The sequence below is a fragment of the Ranitomeya variabilis genome, chromosome 4, assembly GCF_051348905.1.
Source record: "Ranitomeya variabilis isolate aRanVar5 chromosome 4, aRanVar5.hap1, whole genome shotgun sequence".
In the NCBI taxonomy this organism is placed as follows: Eukaryota; Metazoa; Chordata; class Amphibia; order Anura; family Dendrobatidae; genus Ranitomeya; species Ranitomeya variabilis.
Genome location: NC_135235.1, coordinates 725,329,640 through 725,345,740, shown reverse-complemented (window position 1 = coordinate 725,345,740; position 16,101 = coordinate 725,329,640). Strand labels below are relative to the sequence as shown.

The 16,101-nt window shown below is 46.0% G+C and overlaps 1 protein-coding gene across 1 annotated transcript; it reads right to left on the bottom strand.

Annotated features, from left to right (window-relative positions):
• Positions 1-3,728: 3,728 nt before the first annotated feature.
• LOC143767094 (uncharacterized) lies at positions 3,729-11,743 on the bottom strand. Its single transcript, XM_077255118.1, has 2 exons — positions 10,502-11,743; positions 3,729-4,142 (listed from the first exon to the last, which is right to left on the bottom strand). Exons 1-2 carry the CDS (start codon positions 11,741-11,743, stop codon positions 3,729-3,731), a joined length of 1,656 nt encoding a protein of 551 aa, XP_077111233.1.
• Between the last annotated feature and the right edge of the window lie 4,358 nt (positions 11,744-16,101).

The following is a 16,101-nucleotide window of genomic DNA, read 5'->3' as shown; positions in this document are numbered from 1 at the left end:
AAGTAAGGGTTACACCGCAAGCAATATATATTCCAAATAAAATGTCTTTTTTATTAAAATGCAACACAAGGTTAGTGTTACCTTGAGAATCTCCACTAAAATGGACCATAAATAGATTATTTTTGGGAAGTTTTTCAAATGCTCCAATAAATGTTATACACAGAGGTGAATCCGGTAATGTGAGTTGGTTGAATAAGAATTTTATTTTCTCTGTAGATAATCCATCTCCTTAGGATTCTGGACTTTACCAATGTTGCGTTTTAAGTAAAAATAACTACAAACAATGTAAAGATGTGAATGTGAAATGGATGGTCAGCAGTAGACAAGGTTTCAACCATCTACTCCTTTCCAAATCAATCAATTCCAATCTAAACCTTTATTACGAGATGGAGTGTTTATGACTATGATATGGACTTTTATCATGTCTAACTGGAAACTATCTTCTACATATCCCCAGTGTCAATCACATCTCATTAACATGGAAATGGGAATAGAACAATGGTTGTCGGGAAGAGAAGAAACCCTGGTTCCTATAACTGATCTGGGAATTCCTGTTAGTCAAACACAATTGCTATATTATCAGTTACAGGACACAGATTTTGCATTTGATGGCACAAACACTGAACAATTAGACATTTCCTCCTGCATAAATGTTGTTTCTAAGGTAATGTGTCTACCTGGACAGGATAAAGTCATTAATTATTCATGTTTCCATAATCATACCTCATCACATGCCAGAGTGGAGAATGTACACACGATCCATGACTTGGTGACACTAGTAAGCGCTGACAAGATTTGTTTCCAAGTTATGTCAGAAAAAGAAGTTGTTTCTGCATTATTTTCATCTTGTGTACAAGCTGAAAGTCTGAACATCGGTTTATATTGTATTGGGGAAAATGTGAAAACTCTCAAAAAAGGAAGGAAGTATAAATATTACATCAACAGGCACAAGAAATCTGAAAATCCTCCCGATACAGTTCAGTTTGTCACAAATAAATAATTTTCCTTGGGATATGTAATCAAATGAGATAAAGAAAGACAAGGGTTTGTTAAAGGGAACCTGTCACCCCCAAAATCGAAGGTGAGCTGAGGCCACCGGCATCAGGGGCTTATCTACAGCATTCTGTAATGCTGTAGATAAGCCCCCAATTTAACCTGAAAGATAAGAAAAAGAGGTTACATTATACTCACCCAGGGGCGGTCCTGCTGTGGTCCGGTCCGGTGGGCGTCGCGGTCCGGGGCCTGCCATCTTCTTACGAATGAAAAATATAGATTACTTAACATATGCAGTTAAGTCTAACTCTGGTTAGTGGGTGACTGAGTTATTCTGAGGACTTTGGTAGATACAGCTGTTCTCTGTCAGGACTATAGGGCTTTTGTCAGAACTGTCAATATGTGGCTATTTGGAGATAGTAAATGGTTCCCAAAGGTCATAGGCTATAGGCTTAAGTAGTTCAAAATGAGGTAATGTGCAAATAACTAAAAATCATATTCCATAAGTTACTAGTGTTCTAATATGGTAGAGGCTATGAATATAGCGGCAAATCGCCATATGTGGCTATGAGACAGGAAAAAGAGCAACCAATGTAAGTCTATGGGTCAAAATAGTACAGAAGACGACCTAACTCCTGTTCAGACAGAGCTCTCAGACCTTGAGAATCTCCAACCTGGACCACATCATACCTAAAGACCATATGTAAGAACCAATGAATGCTTGTTTTCTCTTCTATAATCTAATACATATTTTTGTGTGCTATGAACTTACTTTTCATTTTTCTAATCAATTTTTTGAATGAACTTTAAACAAGATTCATTTTATCCACACAATTCAATATTGTTTTCATTTCTATCCTCTAAAAAGTAAGAAAGTGTTAGAAAAAATAACAGGTGCCTTTAAGAAGATCTATCAATGACGCGGCTGTTATAGCGAAACTCAGAATGAATAGCCGATAGTACCCCACAATTCCAAGAAACGCCCTCACTTGCTTCTTGGAAAGTGGTTGCAGCCACTCTTGAATCGCCTCAATCTTGTTTATTTGTAGCTTAATTTTGCCCCTCTCGATGACATAGCCTAGGTACTTGGCATATTTTTTCGGAATTATGGTGAACCCCACATTACTTAAAGCATCCAGAACCGTCTGTACCTTTGGCAGATGACTAGCCCAGTCAGGCCTAAAGACCACAATGTCATTGAGGTACGCTGCGGCATACTTCTTATGCAGAGTCAGGATCCGATCCATCGCCCTCTGGAAGGTTACCGTGGCCCACTGAAGACCGAAGGACATTCTGGTGTATTGAAAACCCCCATCAGGCATCGAGAAGGCCATCTTCTCCATGACACTATGGGACATGGGGATTTACCAATAGCCCTTCGTCAGGCCTAGGGTTGTAGTGTACCTGGCGGGACCAAGTCTCTCAATGAGCTCGTCCACATAAGACATCGAGTTTGCATCAAATCCTTAGACTTCATTCAGCTTGCTGTAGTCGTTGCAGAACCGCCACTCACCATCAGGCTTTGGCACCAGGAAGACTGGACTCCATCATCCACTTTTCGAGTCCTCTATCTCCTCGAGATCTAGCATCCTCTTCACCTCATTTGAAATCACCTCCTGACGTGCTTCCGGAATTCTATAGGGCTTGAGGTTCACCCTGACATGCGGTTCTGTTAACATGTCATGCTCTACCACCTGAGTATGCCTTGACAGCTCCGAGAACAGGACATGGTTCTGCTGCAACAGCTCCTGACACCGTTGCCTCTGGGCGGGCGTTAGAGTCTCCGCAACAGTGAGATTGTCCACTGTGGCTTTGGGACTGGCTCCCAGGTAAGGGGCGTCCAGCGATTCTCGGTCTCGTCAAAGTTTTAGCAAGTTCACACGATAAGACTTGGTGCGGCTTCCTTCGGCCCAGTTGTGTACCTTGTAATTATCTTCACCCAGTTTTTCCACCACCTCATATGGGCCTTTCCACTTAGCTAGGATCTTGCTCTCCACCATACAGATAAGCACTATAAGTATTTTATTATTATTATTATACATTTTTATAGCGCCATTTATTCCATGGTGCTTTACATGTGAAAGCACTAGCATGGGGTTCCCGGGCTGGAACTGCCTCAGTCTCGCTGTTGGTCATAGACCCTCGCCTGTGTCTGGAGAAGATTCTCCTTCATGATAGTCATCACTGTCGCCATTTTCTCCTGCAGCTGCGGAACATAGAATAATATTAGGAAGAAGGAAAAAGATGCAAGACGATAATACACAGATAGGAATAATAAGAGGAAATATTGGAGAACAATACATGTAATATTGAGATGGATCTACAAACAAAGCTCAGCTCCATACACCTCATACACACACTGCTCCGCTCCGTACACCTCGTACACACGGCTCCGCTCCGTACACCTCGTACACACACGGCTCCGCTCCGTACACCTCGTACACACACGGCTCCGCTTCGTACACCTCATATACACACGGCTCCGCTCCGTACACCTCGTACATGTAGAGACCGCAGGTAAAGAAGGATGCAGGGACAAATAGGAGCCAGAAAGCAAATAGCGTTTTTAACTTTCTTTTTAACTTCCAACCAAAAAGATAACAAACGTTTTCCACGCAGGGAACTTATATACAAGAACACAATCTCGCAGTAAATCCCAATTATTATATGGCCGCCCTGAACTACACCCGTAGAACGCGGCAGCGCCTCACTAGTGACTCCCTACTAAGATAAAGTCAACAACGGTCACTTATCAGTGCTGGTTCAGCGATGTAGTCCTGACGGGGAGGCTCCGACAACGCCGTAGTCCTGATGGCGGAGGAAGGAGGTGTCTTCTGGCGACGGGCCCAGGCGTAGAGTCGAGTCCAGAATGTCTTTTGCGGTGCTGCGTTCCCTCCTGCAGGCGGACGTTGATCCGAGGTAACAGCCTCCCAGTCCAGAGAAGAGTCTTTTTGAGGAGGATTAGGAGAATGATCAGTATCAGTCACAGCTGAGACGAAACCATGCGAGTCTGTAGCACTCTCTGGCAAGGTGTTCTCAGGGAGCGCGGTAATACTGTCCCTGAGCTGGTCAGCACTACCCCTCTGCCTGGGGGGTCGCTGACGACGAATGCGTCTCTTTTTGGGGGCTCTGGTAATTGCCCGCAGTGTCTGTTGCACGTTTGCAAAAAGAAAAGAGAGAGAAGCACTCACCGTCCGTGCAAGAATCCTTTATTAGTGTGGCATTACATAAAATAGCGAAGTATGGCAGGGAGAAGTTGTGGAAGAGGACGACGGCCGTTTCGCGCTCCTGCGCTTCTACGGGTCCGATGGTAAACCCAGGTGAGTAATCTATTTTATTTGGTAACATCCGCTGAGGGAGTGTTCACTCACCTGGCCACAATACCAATAAAATACTCCTACTAAATTAAAATACAATAAAAACAATACAAACTAATGGAGCAACTGAATATAAGGAAAGATGAAACTAAATAAAACACGAGCATATTATAATACACCAGTTATGATACACACAGGCTTACAAGAAAATGGACATATCAATACGTTCATTTAACCCTAAAGGGCCTGTGGCATTCACCTTCATGATCCACCTCCCTTCCCTTTGCAGAAGCAATCTATGGTGATCTCCACCCTGTTCAGGTAAACTGACTGCTTCTATACCTGCAAAACGCAAACAAGTGGCATCCCCCTCATGTACTGTGCGAATATGGTTAATCAACCTTGGAACACCTTTCCCCGTGCTAATGGACCTAAAATGTTCTCTTATTCTAACAAATAGTGAACGAATAGTTTTACCTATATAAAATAGTCCACACGGACAAAGCAAAACGTACACCACAAACTTCGTTCTACAGGAGATAAAATCTCTAACTGTAGTACTAATGGGGCCAATTTGTAAAGTATTACCCGTAATGTGGTACGCACAAAAATTGCATTGTCTGCACTTGAAATTGCCCGTTGGGAGTCCTTTAGTTAACCAATTGTCATTTTGAGATTTTATTCTGTTGTGCACTAAGATGTCTTTCAAATTCTGTCCTCGACGACAGGCAAATAAAGGGCCTTCACTGATCCGATCTTTTAGTACTGGATCCCCTTCCAATATATGCCAATTCTTGCGTATGGCCATTCTGATCTGATTGTCCATTGGACCAAACTGAAAACTGAAAACAAACTTTTTATTTTTATCAGTATTAGTTACGTTTTTACCCATTTTGTTCTTATTTGTTTCAGGAATAATGTCACTGTTAACCCTAGCCAAAGCTTGTGTTAGGATAGAAGGAGGATAACCTCTACTTCTAAACCTGTTATGTAGTTCTCGTGACTGACGCTATACTAAGAGATCACTCCCCTATAGCCAATTTCTTAGAGTAAAGAGGATTAACAGCTGTGAAGAAGGTTTCATGCGTCAGTCACGAGAACTACATAACAGGTTTAGAAGTAGAGGTTATCCTCCTTCTATCCTAACACAAGCTTTGGCTAGGGTTAACAGTGACATTATTCCTGAAACAAATAAGAACAAAATGGGTAAAAACGTAACTAATACTGATAAAAATAAAAAGTTTGTTTTCAGTTTTCAGTTTGGTCCAATGGACAATCAGATCAGAATGGCCATACGCAAGAATTGGCATATATTGGAAGGGGATCCAGTACTAAAAGATCGGATCAGTGAAGGCCCTTTATTTGCCTGTCGTCGAGGACAGAATTTGAAAGACATCTTAGTGCACAACAGAATAAAATCTCAAAATGACAATTGGTTAACTAAAGGACTCCCAACGGGCAATTTCAAGTGCAGACAATGCAATTTTTGTGCGTACCACATTACGGGTAATACTTTACAAATTGGCCCCATTAGTACTACAGTTAGAGATTTTATCTCCTGTAGAACGAAGTTTGTGGTGTACGTTTTGCTTTGTCCGTGTGGACTATTTTATATAGGTAAAACTATTCGTTCACTATTTGTTAGAATAAGAGAACATTTTAGGTCCATTAGCACGGGGAAAGGTGTTCCAAGGTTGATTAACCATATTCGCACAGTACATGAGGGGGATGCCACTTGTTTGCGTTTTGCAGGTATAGAAGCAGTCAGTTTACCTGAACAGGGTGGAGATCACCATAGATTGCTTCTGCAAAGGGAAGGGAGGTGGATCATGAAGGTGAATGCCACAGGCCCTTTAGGGTTAAATGAACGTATTGATATGTCCATTTTCTTGTAAGCCTGTGTGTATCATAACTGGTGTATTATAATATGCTCGTGTTTTATTTAGTTTCATCTTTCCTTATATTCAGTTGCTCCATTAGTTTGTATTGTTTTTATTGTATTTTAATTTAGTAGGAGTATTTTATTGGTATTGTGGCCAGGTGAGTGAACACTCCCTCAGCGGATGTTACCAAATAAAATAGATTACTCACCTGGGTTTACCATCGGACCCGTAGAAGCGCAGGAGCGCGAAACGGCCGTCGTCCTCTTCCACAACTTCTCCCTGCCATACTTCGCTATTTTATGTAATGCCACACTAATAAAGGATTCTTGCACGGACGGTGAGTGCTTCTCTCTCTTTTCTTTTTGCATTTATGGACATTGTTTTTTCTGAGATAGCACCTTAGTCCGTAGTGGCGGTTTACACGCTTCAGAGATCAAGCAGAGTGTATCAGGAAGATCTGGCTGTACGTGCGCCCATTTGGTTTTCTTACATTGGACTATTTATTGTGTTCTTATTGGAGCGGCACACAGCTTTTCCCTGGCACTGCACAAAGTGATATTTTTTCCTGATAATAATATTGGCAGCATATCATGGATGCAGAAGCGTTGCCACTATCCCATGGCTTACAAGCGGGCAGGGAGAATGTGGACTCCTACTTTTTGGAGGTGGAGCAACAAGATGAAATTTTATCTTTAAGCACGAAAACTTTAGAGCATAAACTTTTTAACTTGGCAGAAAGAGAGGTCAATTTGTTCTGGACGAACAAATCGTTGCAGTCCTATAAAGATAACGGTCGAGTCCCACGTGGCCTCAGAGTTTATAAGGACATGTCCCAGTTCAAAGACAATGAGAATTTTGTTAAGGAGTGGGAGAAAATTTTATTGAAATGTTCCCAAGACCTTCTGCAGTTAGTTTTACGTCAAAACACCAGTAATTATGAAACAGTGAAAATGGACTTTATTAAAACAAAAGAAGAAATTAAAACACGTCTTACGGACTCACAATGGTCCTCTATGGATAAGAAACTGGATAATAAATTAATCATACTGCAATCAGAGATAAAACAAAGGAAACGAGATAAGTTCATCAGAGACAAACTTGATTTCGACAATGGCCAGGTTTTTTCCTGGAATAAGAACAAAACGAATGCTCATAGTTTCCGCAGGTTTCCTAGATCCAGGGGTAATAGAAATAGAAACTTCAGGAATACCAGGAGGGATTACCTGACTACAGACTCTGATTCAAGTATGAATGAAGATCCATCTTTACCAGTTTCTTCAGTTAGTTTACCTGTGAATGAATCTTCATCAATGGAGTCTATCCCTTTAGAAGAAAGACGCGGCGGGGTGGTAGGAGATCCAGATCTGGAAAATCGTCGCAAAAGAAAGCAGGTGTCGTGGAAACAACCTGCTCCACAACCACAACGCCGACCTCAATAATTAACTTGTCTTCACGCAATCTACATGATGACCATATTTCTGTGTTATCTAAAGGTTTAAGTTTTTGTTTACCTGCACCCTTTAATATTATTGACTTTAAAATTGATTTATTCAGAGCAACAAGAAAAATGCATTTGTCTAAATTCTTTTCCTCCACAGGGAATGATACAACACGATCCACGGATGATGTGCGTTGCTCTGTTGGCCCTTTGGGCTTTATGGTGGACCCAGTTGTGGATTTAGAAGCACATAATGACGCTCTTTTGTTACTTGGTCTTACAGATTCTAATACAACTAGCGAAACAATAGTAAGACCATTTAATGGTCCATTTTTAGGGGGGGTAAAGTCTACCTTTATGCCACCAATTACCCCAGGCAATGTTATTGACATTTTTGAAAGACAAGTAACAAAGGATGTTGAAGCTTTAATTTATCGTCAGTCACCAAAAAACCTTTCTGAATCAGAAAAACGTGCGCTGTATGAGATAAAAGGTTGGCATGATGTTGTAGTCCGGCCTGCCGATAAGGGGGGTAATCTGGTTTTGTTATCTAGAGAATATTACGTACAGGAAGCTTTGAGACAGTTGAATAAATCAGAAACCTATGTGCGGCTAAAATCCGATCCCACGTTTAAATATAAGAATGAATTACGGTCCTTATTAAGACCGGCAGTGGAATTAGGGATTATGTCAGCAAAACAAGCAGAAAAACTGTTCCCAGCATTCCCACGCAAACCAGTGTGGTACCATGTACCAAAGGTGCACAAGTCGTTAACGGCCCCTCCGGGCCGCCCTATAGTGTCAGGGGTGGGGGCACTAACAGAACCTTTGTCACGTTATCTAGACTGGTTATTACATCCCCTCCTTGTGGACATTCCTTCATACATACGCGACACCAAACATTTTTTAAAAACTCTTAAAAGTTTTGACTGGCAGGAAGGATGTTCTTTCGTATCCATAGATGTGGAAAGCCTCTACACCCGCATTCCACAACAATGCGGGGTAGAGGCGGTTAGAGAGATACTTTCTCTCACCCCCACAGATGACAACACAACTACCTTTATTTGTAATGGCCTCAATTTTGTCCTTACCCACAACGCCTTTCAATTTGATTCCACGTGGTTCCTTCAAACCGAAGGTACAGCAATGGGTACGCCCGTTGCATGTACCTTCGCAAATTTGTATTTAGCTGTCTTTGAAAAAAGATACGTATACACAATTGAAAACCTATTTTTAAAACATATTAGGTTTTACGTAAGATTTGTGGATGATATTCTGATTGTTTGGGACGGTGACCAGACTGAATTTCAGTCGTTTGTAACGTATTTAAATACCGCAAACAATATGAATATGAAATTCACTTCGGTATTTGGAGGCACCAGCATCGAATTTTTAGATGTCAAAGTATGGGTTAATGAAGTAGGCATACAGACGGAAATCTTTCGGAAGCCGTCAGCCACTAATTCCCTATTACACTTTCAGAGTGCACACCCCTACTATACTAAGAGATCACTCCCCTATAGCCAATTTCTTAGAGTAAAGAGGATTAACAGCTGTGAAGAAGGTTTCATGCGTCAGTCACGAGAACTACAAAACAGGTTTAGAAGTAGAGGTTATCCTCCTTCTATCCTAACACAAGCTTTGGCTAGGGTTAACAGTGACATTATTCCTGAAACAAATAAGAACAAAATGGGTAAAAACGTAACTAATACTGATAAAAATAAAAAGTTTGTTTTCAGTTTTCAGTTTGGTCCAATGGACAATCAGATCAGAATGGCCATACGCAAGAATTGGCATATATTGGAAGGGGATCCAGTACTAAAAGATCGGATCAGTGAAGGCCCTTTATTTGCCTGTCGTCGAGGACAGAATTTGAAAGACATCTTAGTGCACAACAGAATAAAATCTCAAAATGACAATTGGTTAACTAAAGGACTCCCAACGGGCAATTTCAAGTGCAGACAATGCAATTTTTGTGCGTACCACATTACGGGTAATACTTTACAAATTGGCCCCATTAGTACTACAGTTAGAGATTTTATCTCCTGTAGAACGAAGTTTGTGGTGTACGTTTTGCTTTGTCCGTGTGGACTATTTTATATAGGTAAAACTATTCGTTCACTATTTGTTAGAATAAGAGAACATTTTAGGTCCATTAGCACGGGGAAAGGTGTTCCAAGGTTGATTAACCATATTCGCACAGTACATGAGGGGGATGCCACTTGTTTGCGTTTTGCAGGTATAGAAGCAGTCAGTTTACCTGAACAGGGTGGAGATCACCATAGATTGCTTCTGCAAAGGGAAGGGAGGTGGATCATGAAGGTGAATGCCACAGGCCCTTTAGGGTTAAATGAACGTATTGATATGTCCATTTTCTTGTAAGCCTGTGTGTATCATAACTGGTGTATTATAATATGCTCGTGTTTTATTTAGTTTCATCTTTCCTTATATTCAGTTGCTCCATTAGTTTGTATTGTTTTTATTGTATTTTAATTTAGTAGGAGTATTTTATTGGTATTGTGGCCAGGTGAGTGAACACTCCCTCAGCGGATGTTACCAAATAAAATAGATTACTCACCTGGGTTTACCATCGGACCCGTAGAAGCGCAGGAGCGCGAAACGGCCGTCGTCCTCTTCCACAACTTCTCCCTGCCATACTTCGCTATTTTATGTAATGCCACACTAATAAAGGATTCTTGCACGGACGGTGAGTGCTTCTCTCTCTTTTCTTTTTGCATTTATGGACATTGTTTTTTCTGAGATAGCACCTTAGTCCGTAGTGGCGGTTTACACGCTTCAGAGATCAAGCAGAGTGTATCAGGAAGATCTGGCTGTACGTGCGCCCATTTGGTTTTCTTACATTGGACTACCTGTTGCACGTTTTCCCCCTGCTTCCAGCAAGTCTCACTGCGGCCTGCACACACACACCAGCTGCGCTGCAGTTTCCTCTCCTCAGAGATTTCCCGCGCTTCTCTGCCCCTGCTTTCGCGCGTTTTGCTTTTTATCCTCTCCTCTCCCTGCGTCACTCTGCCTCCTGTCACATGAGCCTGGCTTCCCATGCACCCCTCAAATCCGTCCCCCGGAACCCCGACTCCCGGCAACAATGGTTCCACCCGTCTGCACAGCTCACCAGGTCCCTGTCCCCTACATTCCCCCACCCTGTATGCTCGCCAGTCCCTGGGCGAGGCCTTCGCACTGACAGGTCGCCCACCTGACGGACTGTTCCACACTTGGGTCTGTCTAGTGTGTAAGTCAGGACTGTAGCGAGTTGGGGGTCTACCGGCAGTAGAACGTTCAGAACGTCGTGGCTCGGGTCCTTGTGTAGGGGGTGTTGGGGGAATGTCGTCAGCGGAAGGGTGACTGGTCAGGGGTAGTGTAGTAGTCGAGATAGGGGGAGTATTTTGACGCCGTTCTTCTTCATCATCTTCTTCATCCCACCAATGGTTGTTGGGGGACTCAGTCGTAGGTGGCTCTTCCCTGATTGCGGATTCCGGGGTGTCCGAGTCAACAGAGCGACACAACCGGAGCATGTTGCGATGAAGAATGCGAGTACCTGTACTTCCGAGGGCCTCAGACTGCACTTCATATACAGGTCCATGCGGGTCTATACGGCGAAGCACCCGATAGGGTGTTTTTTCCCAACGATGGTCTAACTTGTTTTGCGGTCTTTGCTCTCGAACGAGTACTCGATCACCTGGCCGGAACTCTGGGGGTTTTGCTGTAGGGGTGCTCCGATGCTCCACTTCCCGAATTCGAGTGTGTACCAGTCGGTGTAAGGTCTGCAGCCGATGCCGATGATCACGCACCCACGAAGCCATTCCTGTTCGGGGGCCTTCTTCCTCCAAAGACAGTTCCAGATCTGTCATGCCTTTTCCTGGGCGCCCAAAGACCACTTCATACGGGGTGCGTCCTGTGACTTGATGAACTCTATTGTTGTAGACCCACACTAGGTCAGACACGTACTCCGGCCAGCGGGCCTTCTGATCTTGTTCTAGCGCACGCAGCATTTGAAGCAAAGTCCGGTTAAACCGCTCACAAGCCCCATTTCCCTGGGGATGATACGGTGTGGTGCGTGACTTATCAATGCCGTAGAGGCGATGCAGCTCTTCCATGACTTTGCCCAAGAAACAGGCGCCTTGATCCGAATGTATTCGCCTCGGACAGCCGTAAACTTGAATAAAGTTCTTACAGATAGCGCTCGCCGCCGACTCAGCTGTCTGATCACGGGTAGGGATGACTACCGCGAATTTTGAAAAATTATCTACCATAACGAGGCAGTGTTCGTAGCCTTGATGCGCTGCTCCAATGGTAATGTAGTCTATCATTAATACTTCAAAAGTGGCAGACGTCGTGATGCTCTGCACAGGCGCCCTTTCCTCCGGTGACTTGGTTAGCTCACATTGTCGACATTGTCTACAGGCAGTTTGTACTTCCGCAAGCAGCCGAGGATGATAGAACCGAGTTTGCAGCCACTTAAACGTCCTCTTCACTCCGAAGTGTGCCCCGGACTCATGAGCTTCTTTAGCAACTGCGGCCACCACAGGCCCTGGTAAGACCATCTGCCAGGTCGGCTCGGAATCTGCCTGAGCCATGGTTAAGTGGCATAAGAGCCCGTCCTGAAGAGTTAGGCGCTCCCACTGCCGCAGAAGAAGGTTCAGGTCTGACGGGAGAGTTTGTCCAGGGGTTCTCACGGGCAATAGACCATTCGTTATCCACTGTCGCAATGGAGCTAGTTCCTGGTCTTCCTGTTGTAGCCGTATCCATTCGTCCCGACTCTGAACCAACAGTCCTGCAGCCGTTCCGTTCCCGGTCTGTTCCCGGCTCACAGCCGTCTGAACAGCGCCCCCGATGGCGTAGGGGATTTCTTCTCCCTCCAGCTCCTCATCTCGGTTAGTTCTTGGGGGATTCTTCCGCAGACGAGATAATGCGTCAGCATGAACATTCTCCGCTCCTCGCTTGTAAAGGATATGGTATCTGTACTTGGCCATCCGGGCTACCCAGCGCTGTTCTAGGGCACCCAATTTCGCATTTTCCAGATGTGCCAATGGGTTGTTATCCGTGCGTATCAGCACCTCGGAACCGGCCAGGTACTCAGCGAACCGCTCCGTCATAGCCCACACCACGGCCAGCAGCTCCACCTTGAAAGAACTGTAATTGTCTGGGCTCAACTCAGAGTCATGAAGAGACCGACTCGCATAGGCGATCACTCTCTCCCGCCCATCCTGAACCTGAGACAACACAGCCCCCAATCCCTGAGAGCTGCCGTCGGTGTGTAGGATGAACGGTTGCGAAAAGTCCGCATAAGCCAACACCGGCGGCTCCATGAGAGCTGTCTTCAAGTCCCGGAACGCTGCTTCTTGTGGCTCCTGCCATTGTATCTTCTTTCCCCGTTCCTTGGGGGAGCTTCCTTTCAGCAGGACTTGTAGATTGTGAGAACGGCGAGCAAAATTCTTCACGAAGCGCCGGTAGTACCCAGCGAGGCCCAAGAACGCACGTACATCCTTAGCGGTCTCCGGTGTGGGCCACTCCTGGATTGCAGCAATCTTCTCCTGCGATGGCCGGACTCCTTCGGCGGACACCACATGCCCCAGGTACTCGATCTGTTCCCGGAACAAGTGACACTTCTGGGGCTTCACCTTAAGCCCGTATTTCAGCAACCGGTCTAGTACCTGTTCCAGTCGGCACAGATGTTCCTCGAATGTTGGGGCGTAGATGATGATGTCATCCAGATAAATGAGAGTGGCCTCGAAGTTCAAATCCCCCAGACACCGCTCCATTAATCGTTGGAAGGTGCCTGGAGCGTTGGCCAGCCCAAACGGCATTCGATTGAACTCAAATAGTCCCATGGGAAGGATGAACGCTGTCTTAGGACGATCTGCTTCTGTCATCGGGACCTGCCAGTATCCGCTGGCTAGGTCTAAGGTGGAAAAATATTTGGCCCGACCCAGCACGGAGAGAGACTCCTCGATACGGGGAAGTGGATAAGAGTCTCGGACGGTGCATGCATTTAGCTTACGATAGTCCACACAGAACCGGAGCGTGCCGTCCTTTTTCCGCACCAGCACGATCGGGGCAGCCCACGGGCTCTGACTCTCGCGGATCACTCCCTTTTGTAGCATCTGGCCTAACAACGTCTTTACTTCCTGGTACATCTGCGGGGGAATCTGTCTGTACCGCTCCCTGATGGGCACTGTATCTCCGGTCGGAATTCCATGTTCGATGGCCGTGGTACAGCCAAAATCATCTTCATGTTGCGCAAACACTTCAGCATAGTGTCCAAGGAGCCGCTGCACTCGCGAGACTTGTGATGGATCCAGACCCGGTAATTCTGCTCGCATATGTTCCAGAATAGTTTGACCTTTTCGTAACGCTATCAGCTCAGGATCCTGTGTAGACCGGACACTGACCATCCAGGGATCAGGGGAATCCACCTTTAACTGTAAAGTATCTGGAGGAGGCATCACTTCTAACGGTCGTAACACTTTGGCCATCTCACTTCGGACCCGTAGCACGACATCGTGTTCGTCCACATTCACACATCGCACTGGTACAGCCCCATTTTTAACAGTAGCCAGAGATCGGGCCACCAGCAGTCCTGTGGGCAAAGGGGATGTAAAGGTGGGCTCAACCTGCACTTGCACTCCTTCCAGAGGGATGCGAGCTCGGATGGGCAGGGATATAACAGTCTGTCCTGGGGGAAACGTCACTTCTGTTGTCGGGGAGGTGATTACTTTCCCTAGTATGTCTCCCTCCTGAAAGGTCTCTTGCACATGGACTTCCCTCACTAACTGTCTGAACACGGAGCCTTGAGGTGTACTGGTCCCCCACTGATTGAGTGTCTCTTGTGTGGTCTCCCCTAACAGCAAACTGCCAAAGTCCTTCAATACATTCATCCCCAAAGTCACGATATGTTGTGGGCTGGGATCCCCCCGTGTCAACACAACCCCCCGGCGGCCCAGGTCTTTCCCACATAAAGATATTTGCATCCAGGTGACCCCTTCCACTGGGATGGGCAGCTGATTGGCGGCCTGCAACCGGATTACGGGGCCCCATTGGGGTCTGACTGACACAGGGAAGTGTTTTCTAAAATAGGCCTCGGGCATAGTCGTGACTTGAGATCCGGTGTCCACCAGACAACGTACAGCCCGCCCTTCAAACTCTGCCCAAACCAGAGGGCAGCTGGCAACCAAATTTTCGGGACTTTCACCACCCATCCGCGGGGATTCTGACTCCGAGCGTCGTCCCCTTAGCTCGGAGTCCTCTAGTTTAACGCCCGCCGTGACGAGGCCCTCCCTCTCCGGGGGCACTCCCGTGCGAAATGTCCTGCCTCCCCGCAACCATAGCAAGCACCGGAGACCGGATAATATCCTGAACGAGCGCCACGAGCTGGACTCCCAGACCCTTGCCCCCGGGGTAGCTCCCTTGGGCTTCGCGCATTTTTTTTTACTTCGGCCAGTTCGTCTCGGATTTGTTTGAGCTCCTGCCGCATCTCCTGAACCCACGACGGCTCACCCCCTCCTGGTGCAGCGGTCTGGATAACCCGAGCCTCTCCTGTCAGGACCGTCACCCCCCTCTCTTGCTCCCGGGTGCGGGCCTCATTGCCTATGTCGGAGAAAGTCAGGCGCGGGTCGACCCGCACTCGTTCACGTAGAGCCTGTTTGGTCAACTCATCCCGCAGTCCCGTCACCAGTTGGTCGCGCAGGGTCACGTCGACATGTCCCATCCCCATACCATCTTTCCGCACGATTGCAATGTTTAGCTCTTGCAGAGCATTCATGTACTGAGTGACAGTCTCGCCCTCTTTTTGTCGCCGTCCAAACAACCGGGCCCGCAGCTCTCCCACGTCGGTGGGATCCCCGTGCGTCCCCTCTAACACATGTAACACCCCGGTAAAAGTATTCCGCTCTGTGGGGGGTCTCAACATCACTGAATCTCGGGCCTCTCCGTCTAATGCCATAATGGCTACCTCAGCTTCCAGGGCCGGGGTCATAGGATGCATTTTCAACAGCCCCCTCATCCTCTCAGTCCAGCTCCACAACAACATGTTGCTCCCATTAAACTTGGGCAAATTGTTTAACATGGCCCCCAATGAGAGAGAAGCTCTAGGCCCAGCCCCATCCTCCGTATCTTCTGGCTCCTTCTTTGGATCCTGCATCCTGCCGACTACGCCAAATGTAGAGACCGCAGCTAAAGAAGGATGCAGGGACAAATAGGAGCCAGAAAGCAAATAGCGTTTTTAACTTTCTTTTTAACTTCCAACCAAAAAGATAACAAACGTTTTCCACGCAGGGAACTTATATACAAGAACACAATCTCGCAGTAAATCCCAATTATTATATGGCCGCCCTGAACTACACCCGTAGAACGCGGCAGCGCCTCACTAGTGACTCCCTACTAAGATAAAGTCAACAACGGTCACTTATCAGTGCTGGTTCAGCGATGTAGTCCTGACGGGGAGGCTCCGACAACG